A 20,200-nucleotide genomic window follows, 5' to 3' on the forward strand; every position below is an offset into this window, starting at 1 on the left:
AACAAAATATCCACACGCGCATTATGATACAAGAACAATACTCATAAAAATCTATTAAAAACCCAATACTCCAGATCAACCCAACAAAATATTACTCCCATCGTTTCTAAATATAAGTCCTTTTAGAGATTTCAATAGGAACTACATACGGATGTATATAGGCATATTTTAGAATGTAGATTCACTCATTTTGCTCGGTATATGTTTCATATTGGAACCTCTAAAAAAGACTTATATTTAGGAACGGGGGGAGTAGTTAGTTTCTTCTATAATTACTATACTTATTTACCAATTATTGCCTATTTTTGTGATGAAATAGCATAAGTGGGTGTGTGGGCAAAAATAACTAAATCAACACTCCAAAATGCTTGTAAAATAACCCCAAAAAATGCTTTTAAAATACTCCAAAATTCGTGGAGTAGTTTTCTTAAAAGCGTTGATTTTGTTATTTTTGCCCAGACATCCACAAATGTAATTTCATCACAAAATTTACACACAGGATTCTTCTTCTTTAGTTTTTATGATTTTACTGTTGTCGAGGGCGCAATTCGAGCTCAAGCGTAGAAGCTGCATGTCCCACCCACCTACCCATTTAACTCATGATTGCTTACTTGTTGTCTTTTACTGGAAAATATTACTCTACTTGTTGTCACAATTGTACGTAGTTTTGGCGTGGAAGCCACTTCGAGTTTTCTTGCCTCGCTCCCGCCTTTTACTACAGAATTAATCGCGGGATCTTTTCACGTCGTGACATCACGGCGGTGATGGGAGAGAGACAGCCAGCCAGACAGACAGACGGGTGGCGGCGCGCCGGTGGCCGGACCCGCGGAGCGCGTAGATCATCGGCGGGTCCCTATCCGCTCGGGTCACATGGCCGGGACAGGAGCGGAAGAAAGGACGCATGCATGCAACAATTGACGTGCAGAATACCCGGCGCGTCGCGTGGCCCCCGCCCCGACGCGCCGTCTCGTGGGGTCGACGTGGCCCCGAGCAGCTCTCCTCGGGCCCCGCACATCGGACTCGACCAGCGAGGAAGGAGCGGCCGCGGCGCGCGGGGCGGTGGCCGTGCCCCGTGCCCTACAGCCCGTGGCACGCACGCACGGTGCGACACGGCAGGGTGCGTGCTCTCTGCGCCACTGCGTCCCTCGACCTCGAGGATGTCGCGCACCGCACCTGAGCTCACCGGGCCGGCCGGTGCTCTGCATGCACGCGGGGACGGTAGGCCACCTACCTCCGGCGCACGTTGCCGCTGCAGTTTCCGTGCTTGCTGGATGGCGAGATCAGACGGACACAGTTTTTCTGCGGCGAACGGATCCGATCTACACTGTTGGGCCTGAACGGGCGGGCCCATCTTGGGGCCGAGGCGAAAGGTGATACCCGTGTGGGCCGCACCTGCCGTGTTCGTGCTCGCGGCGCTCTGCCTCCGCCATAGGAGCTACGTCGCCGCCCAGGTCTGCGTGGTCCTGGCGGCCGGGTGGATGCTTGGCGTCGCCAAGGTCACCACACTTCTTCGACGGGTCTTCTTACGGGACGACTTGTTCAGGTCCGATTATGACGAGCTGTGGGAATAAGAAGCGGCCACGGAAGCCAGATTAGATCTTGTTTGGAGCAACAAGAATCGGCTTTGTGTCTTAGAAGCAATATAAGAAACCGTATTTGTGTGTTTTATAGCACTCCCTCTTTAGCAATCTAATCAGGCATCAGACTACTGATGCCTAGCATTTTATCAGACCAATAGAAAGGCGTTAGATTGGATCCCATGCACCCGTTGGATAAGCAAGGCACCTTCTGTTGAGTGTTCCCAATACTGAAACTAGTTAATGCTGATTACCTGTGATTCCGCTGCTGGATTTCAGCAGGTTGATTGCTAGTCCTTTTAACGTAGGTCTCTAGTATAGTATATAGCTTGCTTCCATATAAATCGATGCTTCCTACACATACATCGGTGCTTTTTTACGGATTGTTTTCTCCGTGCTTCAAAATCTGCAATATGTGAAACCGTACATGTGGCAAACCGGTGCATCTGATGCATTCATGTTTTATTAATAGTGGAAACATATCAATTTTTTTCTCTATCAGCTAGCACATTTGATTCCATATCAACTGTATATTATTTCAATTTGTTCTACGTGACAATTTATTTTGCATCGTCTAGGCTCAATGCAGACGCGTTGCAATCTGGTATCTGCATCCGAATAAATAGAAATTTGCTTCCAGAGAATTTGTAATTTGCATCCAAAGAAATGAGTATTTGTATCCATAGAATTTGAAATCTGAAACATCTTTTCTACCATTGTTACAAATTCTTACAAATATATTAAATCTGAAACATCGGCTAGCAAATTTGCTTCCATATCAACTGTATATTATTTCAATTTGTCCAACGTGACAATTTATTTTGCATCGTCTAGGCTCAATGCAGACTGTTGGGTAACGTAATAATTTCAAAAAAAAATTCCTACGCACACGCAAGATCATGGTGATGCATAGCAACGAGAGGGGAGAGTGTTGTCCATGTACCCTCGTAGACCGAAAGCGGAAGCGTTAGCACAACGCGGTTGATGTAGTCGTACGTCTTCACGATCCGACCGATCAAGTACCGAACACACGACACCTCCGAGTTCAGCACACGTTCAGCCCGATGACGTCCCTCGAACTCCGATCCAGCCGAGTGTTGAGGGAGAGTTTCGTCAGCACGACGGCGTGGTGACGATGATGATGTTCTACCGACGCAGGGCTTCGCCTAAGCACCGCTATAGTATTATCGAGGTGGACTATGGTGGAGGGGGGCACCGCACACGGCTAAAAGATCAAACGATCAATTGTTGTGTCTCTAGGGTGCCCCCTGCCCCCGTATATAAAGGAGCAAGGGGGGAGGTGCGGCCGGCCAGGAGGGGGCGCGCCAGGAGGAGTCCTACTCCCACCGGGAGTAGGACTCCCTCCCTTTTCCTTGTTGGATTAGTAGTGGAGGGGGAAGGAGGTGGAGGAGAAGAAGGAAAGGGGGGGGGGCGTCGCCCCCCTCTCCTTGTCCTATTCGGACTAGGGGGGAGGGGCGCGCGGCCCTTGCCCTGGCCGCCTCTCCTCTTCTCCACTAAGGCCCACTATGGCCCATTAACCCCCGGGGGGGTTCCGGTAACCCCTCCGGTACTCCGTTAAAATCCCGATTTCACCCAGAACACTTCTGATATCCAAATATAGGCTACCAATATATCAATCTTCATGTCTCGACCATTTCGAGACTCCTCGTCATGTCCGTGATCACATCCGGGACTCCGAACAACCTTCTGTACATCAAAACTCATAAACTCATAATATAACCGTCATCGAAACTTTAAGCGTGCGGACCCTACGGGTTCGAGAACTATGCAGACATGACCGAGACACGTCTCCGGTCAATAACCAATAGCGAAACCTGGATGCTCATATTGGCTCCCACATATTCTACGAAGATCTTTATCGGTCAGACCGCATAACAACATACGTTGTTCCCTTTGTCATCGGTATGTTACTTGCCCGAGATTCGATCGTCGGTATCTCAATACCTAGTTCAATCTCGTTATCGGCAAGTCTCTTTACTCGTTCTGTAATACATCATCCCGCAACTAACTCATTAGTTGCAATGCTTGCAAGGCTTAAGTGATGTGCATTACCGAGAGGGCCCAGAGATACCTCTCCGACAATCGGAGTGACAAATCCTAATCTCGAAATACGCCAACCCAACAAGTACCTTCGGAGACACCTGTAGAGCACCTTTATAATCACCCAGTTACGTTGTGACGTTTGGTAGCACACAAAGCGTTCCTCCGGTAAACGGGAGTTGCATAATCTCATAGTCATAGGAACATGTATAAGTCATGAAGAAAGCAGTAGCAACATACTAAACGATCGAGTGCTAAGCTAACGGAATGGGTCAAGTCAATCACATCATTCTCCTAATGATGTGATCCCGTTAATCAAATAACAACTCTTTGTCCATTGTTAGGAAACATAACCATCTTTGATTAACGAGCTAGTCAAGTAGAGGCATACTAGTGACACTCTGTTTGTCTATGTATTCACACAAGTATTATGTTTCTGGTTAATACAATTCTAGCATGAATAATAAACATTTATCATGATATAAGGAAATAAATAATAACTTTATTATTGCCTCTAGGGCATATTTCCTTCACAGACGCCTTGCAATCTGGTATCTGCATCAGAATAAATACGAATTTGCTTCCACGGGATTTGGAATTTGCATCTGAAGAAATGAGTATTTGCATCCATAGGATTTGGAATATGAATCAAAGAACTCAGAATTTGTTTTCTTGCAACAAAACCGATGCCTTGCTTCGAGAGAGATATACTTTGCTTCCGAATCAACATGTACTATTTTCATAGACTAGAAGAATTGCTTCCATACAAATATAGATTTGTCTCCATTAAAAAAGAAAAAGAAAAACTATATCATATCAAATAACATGGGGAGTGCTCCCATGGTGATGATCATGTGTCTCAATTAAATATAGAATTTGCTTCTATGACGCCAATGATGGTCAGTAAGCTCCACACCATCTACCGCGGTGACACGCACGGCAATCAAAAGTGCGAGGACCTTGTCCCTTGCACTGTTGCCATGCGGACATATGTGATGCTTCTTCCTAACTTCGTATGTGCTTCCTGCAACCAGAGTACATAAACATGTGACGGATTAGCAAACTCTGATGAACAAATCCAAGAGATGGGGAAGAAGATCTCAAGAACTACAATGCTTAAAATAATGGAAATATTCCTTGCATGGGGGATTGACACACTAACCTTCAACTCCGATCAGGGGCTCTTCAAAGAGGGGAACACCGGAGTCCACTTCTTGTCGTTCGGCCTTCTGGTGCTACTTCAACCTGGGAGGTAAACCGTCGAAGCAGCAATCACGAAGGGGAAGTTGGGCTCGGCCATCTAATTCCAGGAAGGCGCACCTGCACACCTGCAATGTTGCCCGGGGGCGCATCGACGGAGAGGAAGAAGGGAGGAGCAGTGGAACGGATCTGGGCAGTGAGGTGGAGAGAAGCGGAGGTACGGATCTAACCAGGTGATGGGCAGCGCAATCGTAGAGAAGGCGAGTAGTGCCATGGCGAGCTAGGGAGGTTCATGCGAGGGGGTCTTAGGATGGATGAACGGGTGAGTGATTAGCGGGATGGGATTATGCGGCAGATGCGGGTGGCTAGTAATGAGGCGTTGTGCTTTTTTTCTTTCTTTGGAAATGACCAAATAGATAAGATGTATTGGTCGTGGAATTCAACTAGAACGGACGGTTGTCCATCGGTCTGACGCGGTGCTTCTGATCAGAATATAGATTAGAAGTGTTTCCCATCTAAATATGTCGAGGAATCCTCAATAACGCCATGCTTCCTAATTTTCGAGACCTCACAATCAATTAATGTCTATAATTGAAATTGAATCACCTGATATTAATCATGTCAACAATTTCTCAAAGCCTAATTTTTTCAATAACACCATGCTTCCTAATTTTTGAGGTGACGAGGCCTCACAATCAATTAATGTCTACATTATACTTTCTAATTTTTAAGGCCTCGTAATTAATTGAGCCCTTCAATTTTGATTTAAATCATCCGATTTTGATTGGGTCAATAATGTGCTCCCTAATTTTGAAAGTCTTTCATCTGATTGAGATATTCAATTTTGAATTTAGTTTTACGATTTTGATGGGACCAATAATTTTTCAAATCAATCAACACCAGTAGAAACATATCAATCCCGTGCAGCCTCCCATCACCTAAAAACCAGCCACCGACGCAGAAATTTCTCCACAAAAATATTAGTTGATTAGCAGATAACACAGAATCACACATCATCAAATCACTGCATTATAAATAAAAAAACACTCTGTCATCGGCCTCACCCTCAAAACTTCCATTAGCTCCAAAATATAAGGTGTAATAGTTTTCTGGAAAGTCAAATTCCTTTAACTTTGACCAAGTTCAGAGCCAAAAATCGAGGTCCGCAATATTAAACAAGAGAAATATGCAAATTCATTTCATGATGAATCTGATGATATCGACATGACATTATGGATTTTGATATATTTATATATGAATTTGGTCTTAAAGAGATTTGCCTTTTCAAAAAGTAATACACCTTCAAATTTTAAAACAAAGTGAGTTTTTTTTAAGAAACCCAACAACACCAACGACGCAGGAAAGCGCGCCCAACCCCTCTAGTACTAGTATATGTTAAGCCACATCATATTGAGTGGTTGGATTGCAACATGTTGACTATGTTCTCTACAGTTTGCCCTTTTCTTCTGTATTTCTTCTGTTCGTAGAGAAGCTAATAGTGGTGGCACACGTGTGCGTGAGACATGGAATATAATGCCAACAAATACATCCATGCTAAATTGTGGAGTACAATAATAAGCCAGATATATACATCCAGGATTGGACAGGACTAACGTATTTTACGAAAAGGAACAAACTCACGGCATTTCTTATAGCCGAGAGGTGTTTTCTCATAAGATGTTTTATTTAGGGGACCGCTAAAACTCAGTCGACTGAGTTTTAGCGAAGTCTCAGTCGATGCCCCCGTTCGTTGGATCGTTTCCAGATTTAAACGATCGCTGATGTCTTGTATTGGAGTATCAGCCTGTTCTAGTGGTGCGACCGGCCCGTTATCTCTCTTTTTTTTCTTCCTTTTTGCCTTTTCATCTGTGTTGGACAGGGATACGCCATGGGCTGACCGTGACGGGTGTTGTGTGCGTTTTCTTTGTCTTCTTTTTTTCTTCTTTTTTGCCTTTTCTTCTTTTTAGGCTTTCTTCTAGGCTGGGCTTTTTTCCGGTGCTAGTATTTGCCTGGGACAGGAGCGAGCAATATGATCCCATTTTCTCGTGCTGGCCGTTCATCTCTCTCACATAGCCAGATGCAAGTTCGTTCATCTCTCACATGGCCACATGCAAGTTTTTTTTAACTAGACGTGGAAGACAAAGTCTGTGTGTTTTTGTTGTTGTAGTAGTCTATAAACGAGCATATTCATTTTTCACCATTTTTTACTAATTTTTTTGTTGCACAACATTTGCACGTAATTATGTCGACTGCAATTAAAAGGACCGCAACACGTCTAAAAACTAGAGAGAGGGAGCGCCAATTGCCCGCTGCATTTTCATATGGGCTATAGCTTGTCTTGTGTGTGCCGCCGACGTCGGAGTAACGGCAAGGATTCATTTTTGTTTTTTGGGTGCAAGTTGCATTCCCATTCCCTGAGTTGCAACTGCATGCGGGCCATGTCGACTATAATTGCATATCTGCCACTAGACTCGCAACTGCAAGGGCCGGCACCCGGCTGCAATTCATGTCCACCCCTGAGCTGCATTTTCATTTGGGTTATAGCTTGTCTTGTGTGCCACCGCCGGAGTGACGACAAGGATGCTTTTTATTTTTTTATTTTTTGGGCGTCAGTTGCATGCCCATTCCCTAAGTTGCAGTTGCATGCGGGCCATGTCGACTGCAATCAGTGGCGGTGCCAGGATAAAATTATGTGTGTAGTCACTTTAAAGTTGTGTAGTCAAATATAATAATTTTATGTTTTATTGCAGGATTTATACTTGATGCATTACATTTTTGCCAAAGAGTTGTGTAGTCAAGTGACTACACAGCCTAAATGTGGCTTCGCCACTGATTGCAATTGCATGTTTGTCACTAGACTCACAACTGCAAGTGTCGGCACCCGACTGCAATTCATGTCCACCCCTTGCTGCATTTTCATATGGGTTATAGCTTGTCTTGTGTGCCGCCGCCGGCAGAGGATTCATTTTGATTTTTTACTTTTTTGGGAGCTAGTTGTGTGCCCATTCTCTGTGTAGCAACTGCATGCGGGCCTTGTCAATTGCAATTGCATGTCTGCCACTAGAATCGCAACTTCAAGTGTCGACACCCGACTGCAATTCATGTCCACCCCCAGCTTAATTTTACAAATGGGATATAGCTTATCTTGTGTGCCGCCGCCGCCGGGGTGACGATAAGGATGCATTTTTTTGGGTGCCAGTTGCATGCCAATTCCCTGAGTTGCAACTGCATGCGGGCCATGTCGACTGCAATTGCATGTTTGTCACTAGACTCGCAACTGCAAGTGTCGGCACCCGACTGCAATTCATGTCCACCCTTGGCTGCATTTTCATATGGGTTATAGCTTGTCTTGTGTGCCGACGCCGGCGGAGTGATAACTAGGATTCATTTTTATTTTTTATTTTTTGGGGGGCCAGTTATATGCCCATTCCCTGAGTTGCAACCGCATGCGGGCCTTGTCGATTGCAATTGCATGTCTGCCACTAGACTCGCAACTGCAAGTGTCGACACCCGACTGCAATTCATGTCCACCCCGAGCTTAATTTTTCATATGGGTTATAGCTTATCTTGTGTGTCGTGCCACCGGGGTGACGATGAGGATGCATTTTTTGGGTGCCAGTTGCATGCACATTCCCTGAGTTGCAACTGCATGCGGGCCATGTCGACTGCAATTGCATGTCTGCCACTAGACTCGCAACTGCGAGTGTTGGCAACCACCTGCAATTCATGTCCACCCCCGAGCTGCATTTTCATATGTGTTATAGCTTGTCTTGTGTGCCACCGCCAGAGTGACGACAAGGATGCATTTTTATTTTTCAAAATTTTGGGTGCCAATTGCATGCCCATTCCCTAAGTCATGCGGGCCATGTCGACTGCAATTGCATGTCTGCCACAAGACTCGCAATTGTGAGCGTCGGCACCCGATTGCAATTCATGTCCACCCCGAGCTGCATTTTCATATGGGTTATAGCTTGTCTTGTGTGTCACCGCCGCCGGAGTGACAATAAGGATGTATTTTTATTTTTTATTTTTGTTGGATGCCAATTGCATGCCCATTCCCTGAGTTGTAACTGCATGCGGGCCATGTAGATTGCAATTTCATGTTTGCCACTAGACCCGCAACTGCGAGTGTCAGTACCCGACTACAATTCATGTAGATCCTTGATCAAGCCATCTCACAAAATCACTAGAGGGTGGGTTTTATAACTCATTTAGTCCCACAGTTGCATGTCCACCTCCTGGACATGTGATGCCATGCGAGGCTCTTCCAACATGGTTGCAACTGGACTTCTGGTTTGTTGGAGGGCATCAGGAGAAGGGGTGCAATTGCATGTGTACACGAGCCTTGCAACTGCAAGCGTCATCCCCTAGTGCAATTGCATGTCTTCCAATACGATGAACTATACTTTGTTTTGCTCGGGGACAGTTGCATGTGTACACAAGGCACGCGACTGCAAGTGTCACCACCCCCCCCCCCCCCTCCCCCGACTGAAACTGCATGTCTTTTCAACATCGTTGTATCTAGACTTTGTTTTGTTGGAAGGGACAACGGGAAGTCGCACCGGTGTGGCCCTGGATCTCTCAGGTCACTGGAATGTGGCCCAAATCCTCAACTGAGACTCATTTGGGCTCAATCGACTGATTCCTAGACACTCAGCTGCGGCGAGGAAGTTGATGTGGTAGCAATGGGAGGACAGATAGGCGCTCTCCTTCGCCACGCCGCAGATGGTTTCCAGCTCAAATGTTGGTTCCCATGGGCGCTGATCGGCGTAGCCGCGGAGGAGTTGCTCAAGCTCTGTCCGTAGAAACCTCTGCCTCTTCTCCAGCCATTGCCTCCTTGCTGGAAGACTACTATCCAAGCGACTTGGTGCTGGGAGTGGGGTGATGGGCGAGCACCGGCGTCCTAGCATTTTCTGCAGCTCTGTGATGCTGGCATCAGAGATCAAGTGGCGCGGCGCTTTGACTTCTCCGGAGCGCAGCAATGAGCTCACGGTGTCCAGAAATTTCGGCCCTGAGGAGGCCAGGGAAGCGAGGAACGACGAGTGGTGCTCTCCCAGGGGGTGCCTGGCGGCCTCGCTGGCACGACGGAAGGCTGGGCCGCGTGTCTCCGGCGCCGCCCTCCGAAGCATGGAAGATATGTCGCAGCGGTTGGTGCTGAGGTGCTCCACGGCCTGGTGCTCCGAGAAGCCCGTGGCGGCACGAACGGCGGCGACGAGGCCGGCGAGGGAGCGGACCTCGAGGCGAAGCAGGGCGTCTACGCCGAGCACGTCCGGCTCGCTGGTGGGGCGCGACGGGGGCGCGATGACGCTGTACCAAGCGGCATGGATGATGATGTTGGACACGGGGTCCATGGGGCCGTAGCAGTGCCCGGCGACCAGGACGCCGCGGAGGAGACGCCGGAGCGCGGCGCGCGGCAGTCTGGCGAGCGCCTCGACGTACAAGGCGTGGATGACGTCCAGGAGCCCCATCTTGAGGTACTCGACGTGCCCGCATGTCGGGGGCGCGTCGGCGACCTCCGCCGGCGTGTGCGGAGTGTGCTCGGGGACGAGCGAGAGGCAGGATTCGAGCTTGCGCCGCACGGCCTCGGGGGAGCGTAGGCCGGCGAGGCTGAATGGCGCGCACTGCTGGAAGTGCAGGCCTCCTCCATGTTGGCCGTTGAGGCGGTAATGCAAGGTCTCGCCGCGTCCTCGTTGTGTGAAGGTGAGTTGCAGACCGGGGCAGACCGTGCGATGACGCAGCTGCGATTTTAGAACGGCGAGGATGGCTTCGACGTCACGGACGGCGAGGCGCCGCCCTTCGGCCAAGGTGGCGAGGACGGCCTTCATGTCGTCCGCCGATTCCTGGAGCGCCGGCTGGAAGAGCAGCAGGAGGTCGTCGGGCATGGGATGCTTTGCTTTGATGCCAGCAACGGCGAGAGCGAACTGGGCCCGTTCGCGGAGGAGGTCTGGGTGGCGGCCGACGACGGCCTGATCAACGGCCCCTTCAACGGCCGCGAACTGCTCGAGCTCGGCGATCCGGATGGCGACGAGGACGTCCCCGCCGGAGAGGTGGAGGTAGAACCGAGCTTGGTCGTCGGTGAGGTACCGGAAGTACGTGTGCATGAAGGCGAGGAGGCCATTGTAAGATCTGAAGGCGATGGACCCCCAGTTGCCCACGTGCCGAGGATCCGGCGGGAGCGGGAGGCAGCTCTCCTCCGGCGACGAGCAGGCGCCGCTGCGGCGGCGGCAGAGGAGGGTGAGGCCGTTGAGGATGACGTTGGAGGCGGGGTCGAGGAGGCCGACGCAGTGCCCGCCGCGGTAGAGGCAGTCGAAGAGGTCCGGCATCTCGTCGACGGGGAGCCGGCCGACCGCGTCGACGTAGGCGCACGGGTCCGCCGCCCACCTGCCCCGGACGAATTCCGTCCACTTGGCGTCGCCGTGGAAGCATGAGAGCCGCACCAGCGGTGCGTCGTGGGCGGCGGCCGTCGGGCTCGGTTGCAGACGGACGAAGTGGCGAGCGATGAACGCCGCTGCCTGATGGATCATCGTTGATTGAGAAACACTTTGGGAGCTAGCCAAGCCTACGTGCGCAACGATGAACCTCTCTTGGCGCCAAGACCTGTGTATGTGTACGTATATAGTGCAGATGCAGTCGTACGTCGATCCGACTCGAGATTGGAAGCAGATGAAGTCGGACAGGAAGTGATCTGAGCACGACGACTCCGACTCTCGATCAACAAGAGCATGTCTTCCTTGAGTCTTTCTCAAATGCAACCAGGAATCAGGGCACGGAAAAAAGCAACTAATTTTGTTTATCTTTTTGTACATTTGTGCTTTACAAACACCCAAACAAACAAAAATGGTAAATATGCAAAATGCACAGCAGAGTCCTACGGTTTCCATCAATATCGAAAACAATTATACATGAGTATTCCCTCGCAAAATAGATAATTATACATGAGTATTATGACACAAGAACAATGCTTTTTTTTCGAAAAAACTTTCGATCTATTCATTTTCAATCATGACAGTACAACGAACACCAGAAATAATAAATGTTACATCTATTATGACTTGGGCCGCGGCTGGTTTCTGGTAGTCGGTCTCATCCCTCATATTCGAGGGGCCCTTGTGCTTCACCGTGTCTCCGTCAAGTTGGAGCTACTAACAAGGTGCATTGGCAGTGGTGATGACACATGGTGGGAGGTCAGTTGCAAGGGTCTGATATTATAGGCTGGCATGAGTCTTTGATGTGTGACATGAGGTCTCGTTGGTGATGGTCATTGGTGAAGTCGCGCCCCGTTGAGGAGTTTGACGCTTGATGGCAACCTCGACGATCAATATTGAACCCTGATTCAAAATTGGGAAATTAAAATGAACCGTAAAAATTAGGGAATAATTGAAGTCCGAGAATAGGGTGACAAATTAACTAATTTAGTTGGGAATAAAAGTATTTTTAATGAGTCCAAAATAATATTTAAGCTTCTGATAACGTGGATTTGATTTTTGAATCAATCCAAAAATCACAAAAAGGGAATTATTTAAAAGGGGGCTTTATATTTTATTTGGCAAGAAAACTAACTCCCATTAGTCCAAATATATTATGTTTGACCTTATGTTAATATTCCAAATTGAATTTACAGCATATTTTGTTTTGAAACCAAACTGAAATAAAAAAAGGAAACTCATAAGAGAAAAAAAAACACTAGGCCTACATAAACCTACCCAGGCAGCCCAGCCCTGTCTCTCTCTCTCCCTCCCACACGCGTGGAGCCCAGCCAGGCTGGCCCAGCACCGCTAGACAGCTCACCCGCGGGCTCTCTCTCTGTCTCTCTTCTCTTGCTGACAGAGCGACCCAGCGCGTCAGTGACTCTCTCAACCTCCCCGTAGCCCCGTGTATTGTGGATTTTCCTCTTTTTTTCTCTCTCTCTCTCTGCATGCGCTTAAGAGCATCTACGGCTGAACTGAACAAATTTGGCCCCTCAAACGTCCGCGGACGCGTCCCGTCAGCGTCGAGGCGTGTCCGCTCTAACTCCTTATTTTTCCATTCACGCAGCCATGTCCCTCACTTTTTCCTTATACGTCCGGTCACATACATGTGACTGGTGGAGGAGGGAGAAAGAAAAGAAATAATAAAAAAGAAAAAAGATTCCCCTCCACCCCTCAAAAAAAAAAGAAAAAAGATGCTTTATGGCGGGCCCAATTCTATGTGGCGGACGCAAGACCACTAACCGGGCACACCCAGGCACTCCTCATACTCATCCCATATATGAGATGAATACGAGGGCTGCCAGACAGCCCGGACATTTAAGAAGACTTTGAGGGGTCCAGTTGGGTCAACTTTTTGCTACTTTTTGCTTCTCTCTCCTGTACGGTCAGTGGTTCCTGCGTCCGCCCAGTCAATTTGAGGAGTCAGGCTGTAGATGCTCTAAGGAGATGATTGATGATTTTTGGTACTGGAAGACACCACGAACATGAGGTGGCTGAACCAGTGGGACTACGTGCTGATCAGCTACATGCACCATAGAATTGGGGGCTTCAAATTACTCCTTCCGTTCTGAATTACTTGTCACAGATATGGATGTATCTAGATGTATTTTAGTTCTAGATACATTTATTTCTACGATGAGTAATTTGGAATGGAGGGAGTACAATATAAGAGTGTTTTTCAAGCTATAGTTGGCAATTAGTCTCAGCCCTTGCATCCGGAGAGCGTTAGTTCCTCGCCTGAGGATGCGGTAACAGATCATCGATTTTGATTTGATTATTAACAACTTTGTCTGGGTTTTCTTATATTTTTTGAAATGGGGGCAAAAGTTTTGCTTTATCTGGGTTTATAATTCATGCACATATTCTTAGGCTCTCACTTTGACCAGCGAAATGTATGTTGGCCACCTAAAGTATCACGCTGAGTTCACAATTGAAATAAGTTTCCAGCTACAATCTAAAATGAACTCACAACTAGAACCTCACGGCGTCAAGGATGCATCCGCAACACTGAACTCTAGTCACATCAGGGGGCCACATGCCATAGAACGTCCCCCTAAGTGCAAGATGTTATCAGGTTTTCAAGCAGCCAAACTTTAAGCCTACATACATGTTTCTACCCCCAGGCCGCAGCCAAAACGGCTAAAAGGCCAACCAAATCAGGGCACCCAAGCACTATTACAGCAAGGCAGTAAACTGCAGACTCAACCAAAAGGCCAAGCCAGGGAGGGAGGAGAAGTCGCCACAGCTAGAATCCGACGCCATGGATTTCGTCTCCCCCATCCCTTCCTTCCATCAACTACTACAGCGAAGCTACTCCATGGTCTGCATCGCCAACGGCTGCCGCCCGAGATGAATCCATGGTTCTAGTACCAGGGGTGACCTTAAGTTCTTGAGCAGTAATAGATCCCTCAACACTCCACCAGGTAGCCCCCACCATCAAATGCCAAACCTGTTTCAGAGAGATCCAGGTTTTTCAATCAGAAACTAGAGATTGTTTAAGCGCAAGAACTTCTTGTTGCATAATCATCAATGACTAGCAAGTGTTTTAAAATCAACAATGGCAACTTCAAAAGCACTTGCTTAACATCATCCCAAACTGTCCTAACAACCAATGCACTCAAACAACAGATGGCATATTTATTCGATTTCAGTACAGTGGATGCACTAAAGAGGTTTAGCCATAATGTCATATGTCTACTTTATCTTGGGATAGAGGCCACAAAAACCCCTTGGATTTTGGGTGGCACCTTCACATGCCACACAACAGGAAGAAAGATAGGTTGGACACCTCTAAAATTAACAATGGCACACAAAGACTACACCCCCTTAGATTCATATTACCATAATTAAAGAATCTTCCTGTTCCAAGTAAACCAGACTTAGCTATTGACTCAGGATCATACCACAGACTCAAAGCTCTACTGAAAAGGTTCTCAGAAAGGTACCCTCCGACTCATATTAACTGTCGCTGATTTAGTAGGAGTACTACATCTAAACTGTATCCCATCCCAGAGATCAAACACACTTTTGTTCTTTTCATTAACTAAACAGTGCAAGTCCCCAAACTGTTTAGCTAATGGGGAATTTCCAAACCATATATCTTCCCAAAAAATGAGCAGTTTTACAGTTTACTAAATGTCGTTGACAGGGGAATCACTATTCTTCATTCATTGACGGCCCTTCAACTTGTGGGTGACAGAATATGTTTTTTAGCAAGACTTGAGCAAGAAAAAACACTCCAATAAACAGAAGATGCTGTATTTACTTTCCTAATTTTGGAGCTAAACATCATCCATCACACCAAGCTGTGCTCTTCCACCCCATGAAGAAAGAAGAAGAAAGCTTAAACCTCGAAAGCTACCTCCTTAGCTACAGAAATTTGGTCCACAACACCAGACCGAAGAATGTGCAGAGAAATAACCTGTAGTTTCCACATCATTCGTCGATGTCCTGGACCCACTGCAGACCTTCTAACACCGACTCCACTGCTGTGTTTGGAATGACAAGCCCAACAATCCGATGGTTGTCATCTGTTGTCTCCAAGCGTACGACACGTATCCTCTTGTGAGCCAGTCGGGCCTGCTTATTCAGGGCCTTTTCTACCGCGCCCCACACAGGAAGTATTAGACCACCCAAAACATTAATCTCCTGTAACCTTCTGCCCACAGTACAATCGCTTCCAAGTCTGCACTTGGGCCCATGCATGCACTGCTTGGACGACACATCATATTCTTCCTGCCAACCTTCCCCAGTTTTGTCAGCCGATGAGGCCTTCTTGTACTTTCCTTCTAGTTCAGCCAAAGGCATCTCCTTCGAAGCTTCCCCGACGGCAGGGCGAGTTACTCTGTACATTCCTTCCGTTGAGCCTTCAAACGCTAGCATGAAATGCCTTCTGCCCATCCACTCTCTCCGGGACTCGTAAAACCCATCATTAGAAGAACACGCACCATCTTTCTGCCTTTCTTCAAGAATTGCCTTAGCCGACTCCCAAGTAACTCCACGGTCAATTGTAAGAGTGAACAACACCGTGGAAGCACCAGACAGGCTATCAACATGAACTGTCTTCGGTGGTTCTTTCATTTCAACCCTTTTTGCTTTAATATCAACAATACCAGAATCAAGCCGTCCTTCACTTCGTGCATTCTGAATTACTACGTCGAGTATGCTTGTGAAGAGATCAAATAACCTATTCTGGATGTTTGGAGCTAATCCCAGAATACGGTTGAGGAAACGGGCCACATCATGCATATCAGAATCAACAATCCTACCAGTAAGCTTTCCTCCATGTTTTCCAATGCAGATTACAGCATCCCTGATAATTCCAACTGCCACTAATGCAGCTTTTGATCTAGTGATGAATTCTTGGAGACTAGATTGATTCTCAGAGCATCCCAAAGGCACAACTGGAAATGCATCCTGTTCCATTATACCCCTGTACATCATTGTCAGGGCTTTTTTTCCATAACTGCTGTCATAGTTAAAAGCACTAAGTGATGGTCCAGCTCTTCGATCTCCTTGTGTTAAAGCTCCAAGAGACTCTAGTCGCTTTGCCACAATTGACGCAAATCGCTTTTCACCACCAAGGTTGGTAAAAAGAATCCTATATACAGGTGCAGAAGTTTGATTAGAACGATGTGTTCTCCCAAACTGCTGGGTTGCACGGTCTGCACTCCAAGGAAGTTCAAGTGTTATGTGTACTCTTCTTCTCTGATTTTTTACCCTTCGATCAGCATGTAAGGAAACACCAGCTGATCCTGCTTCCGATATTATTGCGATGAACTTTTCTCCGTCCATGAATAGCTGCTTTTCATGCATATTGATCATGTCCAATGCAATTTCTTTCGTGTTCCGCGCCTGGTAAACAACACCTTTTCCATCTGATGCTCTTATTAGCATGCCGCGCCTTCCAGTTATTTCTGCAACATTCTCTGGACCACCTAGCTGATCAATGATATCATCTAGAGGATTATTAGGCAAATCTAAAGCACGGATGATTTCTAAAATCTTTAACTTCCTGTCCACTGCACTGTCATATCTCTTTGATAGTTCAGCCATGTAAGCATCTCTCTCTTTAAAATAGCCTTCTATTATCTCCTTGCATGCATAACATAACCAATCATCTGTCAACGTTCCAGTCCATGGTGGAATTGGACAGCCAGGGTGAACACTTGTAGCACAATTGGAACAATGAAGCAACAGGCTCTTCTCCTCCTCGGTATTGCAGATCTGACACATATGCAATTCCTCTTCAGAATCTGTTAATTCATGGTCTGACTCCAATGGAGAGTGCGCATCCATTCCATCATCACTATCTTCCATTTTTGCGAGTTTCCTAACTCGTCCTTTTAAGGATACATCGGGTCCATAATGCCGCTTACGCTGGACCTCCGTAACCTTTTCTTCACCTTGCTGAGAACAATCAGGTTTTGGAGGCAAGGGATAGTTATCTTCTACCAGCTTAAGAAGCAACTCTCTAGGGCCAGAAATGAAGTCTTCCATTTCAACACCATATTTTGTGATAGCTTCCTCTGTTCGAGCTTCACCAGTGCTCTGGAGACCAACCACCACACATCTTTCTTCTGCTAAGGCTTCCTTCACCAACCTCACAACAGCAGGCACCTTTGCAGACATACACATATGCCTAAAGAAACGCTGATGGCTGGCCCAGTATAACCGCCATATCTGAGCCGAATTGCTCTTGTCTTCTGCATAGTACTCACTTGCTGATAGGAGCTCAACACGCAACTCAGCCCAAAATTCAGCTGCCTTTCTGTACATATTCATCATTCTGTCCTCTAGAGGTGCCTCAACAACATCAAAATCAACACCCTTATAACTAAGTGTGCGGCAGACATACATGCCCCTAGCTTTCATGTCCATAGCAACAAGTTCAAGGGCACCCACACCACCTTTCTCAAGAGCACCTAGAAATTGGTGAAAACTCTGAAATGATGTTCCGTCTCCCCAGAGACCAAGCCGGACCATGTAGCCTAAATTCCGAGGCTCTGATGCACCAGTTGCTGAGCAGTAAACCACTCGAGCTTCAGGTAACATTTCCTGGATCTCAAGAACTGATTTACCAGTGCGAGTGGGCTGACCTCCTGCCTCAGGAATCAGATTTTTAGCCTTGTGGCACTCATCAAACACCACAAGACCATCGTACTCAGATCCACACCACTCTACCAGCTGCCGCAAACGTGAATACCCTTTCTCAGAGGATGCTATTAAACTGCTATAAGTAACAAAAACAACTCCGTCTGCGATCCCAGTGGCCTTCGAGTCTAACTTAGAATATGGCAGCTTGTTCAACGCGTGCACTTGCACACATTTTGCACCAACATCATCCAAATCTCTGCGGGCATCATATTTCAAGTCTGAACCAATGGAAATCCACAATGCCTTATGCCTCCCCTGCTGCCAATTCTCCCAGATCAACCCAGCAATTGTACGCCCTTTACCAACACCGGCTCCATCACCAATGAAGAAACCTGCTCTAGCACCAGTAGGGAGATGGTGAAGATGCCTCTGACAAGCATACACTATTGTCTCAATCTGTAAGCATGACAATGCCCTGGTCTCATCCAATTCATCCATAATAGCCAGGTTGTAAGTAGGCTCAGGAGGCTGCACCGCTGATAAAGATGAAGTCTCCACCACAGGGTCCGGATGAGGAAGACCAAGAGATAGCTTAGGAGGCTTATAATCCATGAAAGTTTCACCAACAGTGTCACCTTCCTCTTCCTCTCGCTCAACGTCAAACGCAACCTCGTTGATCTCCTCCGGCGGCTCAGGCGGCAGGGCCATCGGCATGCGCGGCGGCGGCGGCATCATCGGCAGGAAGGGCATGTGCGGCATTGGGACTGGAGGCGCGGGCGGAGGCGGCGGAGGAACGAAGCCAGGCCCAGGGGCGGCGGCGGCAAGGAAATGCTGGAGCTTGGAGATGTCGACAGCGAGGTCGACGTCGCACTGCGGGCAGCGGAAGCGGGCGAGGCCGTGCGGCACGTTGAGGATGGCCTTGCAGCGCGCGCAGGGCAGCTGGATCTTGGTGGGGTCCACGCCCTGCGCCCGCGGCCCGGAGCGGCGGGAAGCAGCAGGGAGAGGGGGAGGGGGAGGCACCGGCTGAGAGTGAGGCTGAGGAGGAAGGGGAGGGGGCTGGGGCGGAGGCGGGGTAGGGGACGCCTTGGGCGGGGAGGAGGAGGGCATGAGCTCGGGGGGAAGGCGCTGCGCCATGCGGCATTTGGGGCAGATGAACTCGGTCATGCCGGGGGCCACGGCGAGGACGCCGCGGCAGCCGGCGCAGCGCACCTGGACGGCCGCGGGGGCGGCCGCCGCCGGCGAAGGGGAAGCGCCGCCGCCGGCCATGGCAGGAAGGGGGGAGAGGATTTCGGCCGTGGAGGGGTTTTTTTTTTTGCTCGCAGGAGGGTTTGGTGAAAGAAAATGGGGCCGTGGAGGAGCATGTTGATCGAAAAAAAATATGCCTCCCACAGTCCCACTCAAACCTGGCCATACGGGCCGTGCCGGTCTGCGAGAATGAAATTTTGTTCCAACACACGCGATTAAAAAGGCCGGGCCGGCCTAAGGCAGTGTAATGTCAAAAACGCTCTTATATTATGAAACGGAAAAAGTATATCTTAGCCTTATTTTTAATAATTAGCTATTTCTTAAAACATAGTGAGTTATATTGTGTTAAGAGATCATTTCTTAAATAAGAGAAGACAAGCTTTTTCTTATGATTTCTCTCTCATCCACCTCGACATTTATCCTACATGGCACTTCTAATATATCGTCATTGTACATGCCCTCAGCGTGTCATAGAACAAGACTGCTTCTCGAAGTCAAGCCTTAAGGCTGGGACCAATTAACTGACAGATACCCCTAGGAAGCGCAGCGACTATATCTCGCATTTCAGAGACAAAACAATCTCTCACATCGAACTGCAGGCCAACCCAATAGGGGTCATTTAAAAGAAATAGTCCTACGTGTCACTTCTAGGATAGCGCCATTGTACATCCCTCAACGTGTCATGGAACATGACTGCTTCTCGAAGCCAAGCCTTAAAGTCGGGACCAATTAACTGGCGGGTACCCTTGCGAAGCACAACGACTATATCTCGCATTTTAGAGACAAAACGATCTCTCGCGTCGAACCGCATAGTAACAGGCCAGTCAAATAGGGGGCATTTAAAAAGAAATAGAAGAGAAAAGGAAATGTGCTGGGGCATTCGAACATTAATGTAATGGTTGATTGCACGGGCTGCTTGCCGCTGGGCTAGAATCACGTTCCTGCTAAACTAGTAGGTCGGACCTACTTAATTCGAATCGAGAGGGGTTTCCACTATTTCTTCTCCGTTTTTCCGGTTTTTTGTTTCATTTTTTCACCCTTTTTCTCTATTTT

At 47.9% G+C, this 20,200-nt stretch overlaps 1 protein-coding gene across 1 annotated transcript; it reads right to left on the reverse strand.

Moving 5' to 3' along the window:
- Positions 1-13,778: 13,778 nt before the first annotated feature.
- On the reverse strand, positions 13,779-19,231 carry LOC123171043 (protein FORGETTER 1). Its single transcript, XM_044588709.1, has 2 exons — positions 15,228-19,231; positions 13,779-14,255 (listed from the first exon to the last, which is right to left on the reverse strand). Exon 1 carries the CDS (start codon positions 19,166-19,168, stop codon positions 15,242-15,244), a length of 3,927 nt encoding a protein of 1,308 aa, XP_044444644.1. The 5' UTR covers positions 19,169-19,231; the 3' UTR covers positions 13,779-14,255; positions 15,228-15,241.
- Positions 19,232-20,200: the final 969 nt, after the last annotated feature.

The sequence above is a fragment of the Triticum aestivum genome, chromosome 7D, assembly GCF_018294505.1.
Source record: "Triticum aestivum cultivar Chinese Spring chromosome 7D, IWGSC CS RefSeq v2.1, whole genome shotgun sequence".
Classification (NCBI taxonomy): domain Eukaryota; kingdom Viridiplantae; phylum Streptophyta; class Magnoliopsida; order Poales; family Poaceae; genus Triticum; species Triticum aestivum.